Source organism: Neophocaena asiaeorientalis, unplaced genomic scaffold (assembly GCF_003031525.2).
Source record: "Neophocaena asiaeorientalis asiaeorientalis breed wild unplaced genomic scaffold, Neophocaena_asiaeorientalis_V1.1 scaffold14, whole genome shotgun sequence".
Taxonomy (NCBI): Eukaryota; Metazoa; Chordata; class Mammalia; order Artiodactyla; family Phocoenidae; genus Neophocaena; species Neophocaena asiaeorientalis.
The window spans coordinates 5,604,743-5,608,036 of NW_020175192.1; the positions used below are offsets into that span (position 1 = coordinate 5,604,743).

General features: G+C 61.1%; 1 protein-coding gene across 1 annotated transcript in view; it reads right to left on the reverse strand.

Annotated features, from left to right (window-relative positions):
- Positions 1–3,291, reverse strand: part of ADGRA2 (adhesion G protein-coupled receptor A2) — a 34,190-nt gene extending 30,899 nt beyond the window's left edge. The window contains exon 1 of the mRNA XM_024764986.1: positions 3,050–3,291. Within this exon, the coding sequence (XP_024620754.1) occupies positions 3,050–3,291 (242 nt within the window). The remainder of the gene's footprint in view (positions 1–3,049) is intronic.
- Positions 3,292–3,294: the final 3 nt, after the last annotated feature.

The window sequence follows — 3,294 nt, forward strand, 5'->3', positions numbered from 1 at the left end:
TTGACAGTGGTCTGCGTCTCCCTCCTCCAGCCGGGTTCTCCCTGTGCTAAGCCACCTCCGCCCCGCTGCCCATGAGACCCTGTCCCTCAGGGAAGGCCCATAAAGGCTCCTGCTCTGGACAGGACATGCCCACAGCTGCCCTGTGCACTAGGCCTTGAGAATGGGGGCTGGGGTGGGGCAGGCGGATCAGGAAGGAAACCAAGAGTTCAGCTTTCCTGGAAAACCGCGAACGAAAATCCATTAGAGGAAAGAAAGAAAGAAAGAAAAAAAGCCAAGCGTGGGGAGAGGGGGCCTGCAGTCTGCAAAACCAGAGGGCAGAAGCCGAGATAACCGAGTGGAGGTGGAAGGGTTTTCCGTGAGGTGCACAGGGCTGTCCACAGGATTGCCCTCAACGGCTTGGAGGCTTTCTGAGCAGAGACGGAGGCTCTCTGCAGACAGGCACCTTATCTAGCACTTTCCCTGCCTGAACAGTCAGCCGGGCTTCCCAAAGCAGAGGCCTGACTCTCCCCCTACTCCCCCAGGACCCACGTGGGCAGGGTGGTGTGTGGAGGGGACTGGGAGATGGTGGTCCATTCTGGAGGAAAACAGGGGAGGCGGAGGGAGGGGAAAGCAATAACGCAAAGACTATTGGCTCAAGTCCTGTTGTTTGCACCAGGTGATGGGCAGAAAGGGGAAAGGGGACATTTGGAAAAAGAATAAATAAATAAACGAGGAAGGAGGAGGAGTTTGGGAGAGTGTGAAGGTTTTTGTGCTCATAGCCTCTCTCTGCTGCCAGGCTGGAGCGGCAGAAGCCCCTTCCAAGCCCGTCTTTTCCTTCTTCCCTCGAGATGCTTGCTGGGTAGGGGTGGGTTTGCTGGGGGAACTGAGCCCCCAGAAGAGAATCCCTGCCAAACTTCTGCTGAAGAAGAACTTGCGCTCTTTTTCCTTCAGAAGCCAGCTTGGGGGAGGGGTTGTAGTCAGGATGGGGATTAGGTGGAGCCTGTGGGGGGTGCCTAAGGCATATGTCTGTGGCTGCTTTTAGTCACACCCCCGGCTGATGGGCCAGCGGGCTCTCGGGCTCTCAGGGGTTGCTCCGGCCTGACCTGCCCTGTCTGTTGTTCCTGCGGAGATGTCCAGCCAGGCTGTGGTGGGGGGGGTGGGGGCTGTTCTTTTGGAAGGTATCTTAAGCCAGGTAGGTCAGTGGCCTGGGACAAAAGAAGGGCCCTTCCTCTGGGGATGGTTTGGGATGGGAAGGTGAGCTAGCAGTCCTGCTGGCTGCCACCCTGTCCTGATATATTCTCGCCAAGAGTTGGCCCCGCTCTCTCCCTGGAGTGGCGTCGATGGGAATTAGCCGTGGCTGGAAAGCATTAGTTACCAAATCATTCTAAAATGTACTGCAAAACCACCTTTAATGTTTTCCCTTCTTTCTGCCGTCAGTATGTTAGGATCCCCTAACCCCAGCACAGAAGTGTGAGCTCTGCTGCAGGGTCCACGGCACCCACGCTCCTCTCAGAACTGAATGACTGTGGCCCAGCGGGGACTCACACAGACACCAGCCCAGCCATCCCACACAGCAGGCATTTTTCTCCTCCAGAACTGAGTGGGCTGGGGAATGCCCAGGCCTGTCTGGACGCTTCAACCCCAGTGGACACTCAGAGGGACCTGAAGCAGCTGGCACAGCTGCCTTCCCAGGCCATGGCTGTATCCCTGAGCTGCTGGGACGTGGGAGAGAGCAGAGACAACGCTTCCACCCCCCTAATGCACACATGCACACACCCACCCCAGCTGGGGAAAATGCAGGCCAGGCGGACAACGTCAGAGGCTGACCAGTCGTGTCCTGTCAGGAAGCGGGCAGCCTCTGAACTCACCCAACCAGAGGCGTTACTGTATTGTTCTGGACACAATCGGATAGACTGTGAGCCAGCTCCAACTCTGGGCAAGGGGCCGTGGGGAAACGTTCGCCGCTGGGGTCAGGAGGACAGGGAAGGGGAAGCGGCTTGGAGGCTGGATCCAGGACAGGAAAGGAAGGGGCTGTCGCCAGGGCCCGACCCTGCAGTCCACGGCGTGCGTGGAGCTCCAAGCACGTGGTCTGCGCAGGAAATCTCTGCGGTGGGGAGGGGTCGCTAATTCTCCTGCAGTTGCGGGGACTTCGGACCCCCATCGAGGAGGCTTGGGGTCGGGTTGCGGGCGCAACGGGCCGCGCTGGTTGCCAGCGAAGTGAGGGCTTAATAAGGCCCGGGCTTGAGGAAGGAAAGGGTATGACGGAAGGAGGCTGGGAGGCAGCCTCCTTCCCCTCAGCCAGGTTTCTTTCTCCGCACTCTTTTCGCGAAGAAGTCAATCGAGAAACAGCCAAAGTTCGTTTTTATAACTGAGGAGGGGAGGAAGAGGGAGGGATGCAGGATCCAGAGCAGAGCTCAATTCACAGATGCGCACGGCGGGGAGAGGGGTCCTAGTGGGAATCGGAACGCCGGGGTCTCATTCACACCAGAAGTGCCTGCACCCCAAGGACAGACTTTTTCGAGCCCACCCTCCCGCCAGCGCTAGAGAGACGGGCTGCAAACGGGGCTGGCAGGCTCCCGGCCCCGATGGGGCGCCCCCAACTGGAGGAGCCAGGCCGGCGGGATGAAGCCGGGAGACTCCTCCAGTGCGGCCAGGGACGCGTCCGCGGTGGTAACGACCACAGCCATCTACTGGGCCGCGGGCGTCGGTCTTCCCTGAGCCTTCCCCCCATCCCAACCCCACAGGTCCGCAACACCAGCCCTGGCTAGAAACTCAAGGGGCGCGGGCGTCCCGCCAGCGCGCATTCCCTGTCACCTGTGCAGGTGAGTGGGCGCCCGCGGTGCCTCACTTTGGGGCGCCCCCGCCCCCCAATGCTCCTTCCTCCCTCCACACCCCTGGAGCCCTAATCCTTCCCTTCTCTTCAAGCCTCCCTTTTCGGCTTCTGGACTCGGGCCTGTCCTAGAGTCTGAAGTGGCACATCGACTCTGTCCCCCATTTCCCACCCCTCCCGTCTGGTCTCCTTTCGTCCCTCGTCGGGGCTCGAGCCGGGCCGGCCAAGTAGGATACTTACAGGGTAACGGTGCTGTTAGGCAGAAGGCCGGGCTCGGGAGGCTCCGGGAGGTCCCCGCCGCCGCACACCACCCTCCTGCGCGCCGGGCTGGGGGCGCCGCCGCTTAGCCCCTTGGGCCGCTCCCCTGAGCACTTGCAGCTGCGGATAGGGACCGGGCAGCCGGGCGCGCCGCGGATCTCGGGCGCCAAAAGCAGCAGCCACTGCAGCAGCGGCAGCAGCAGGCGCGCGGGCGCCCACCGCATCCT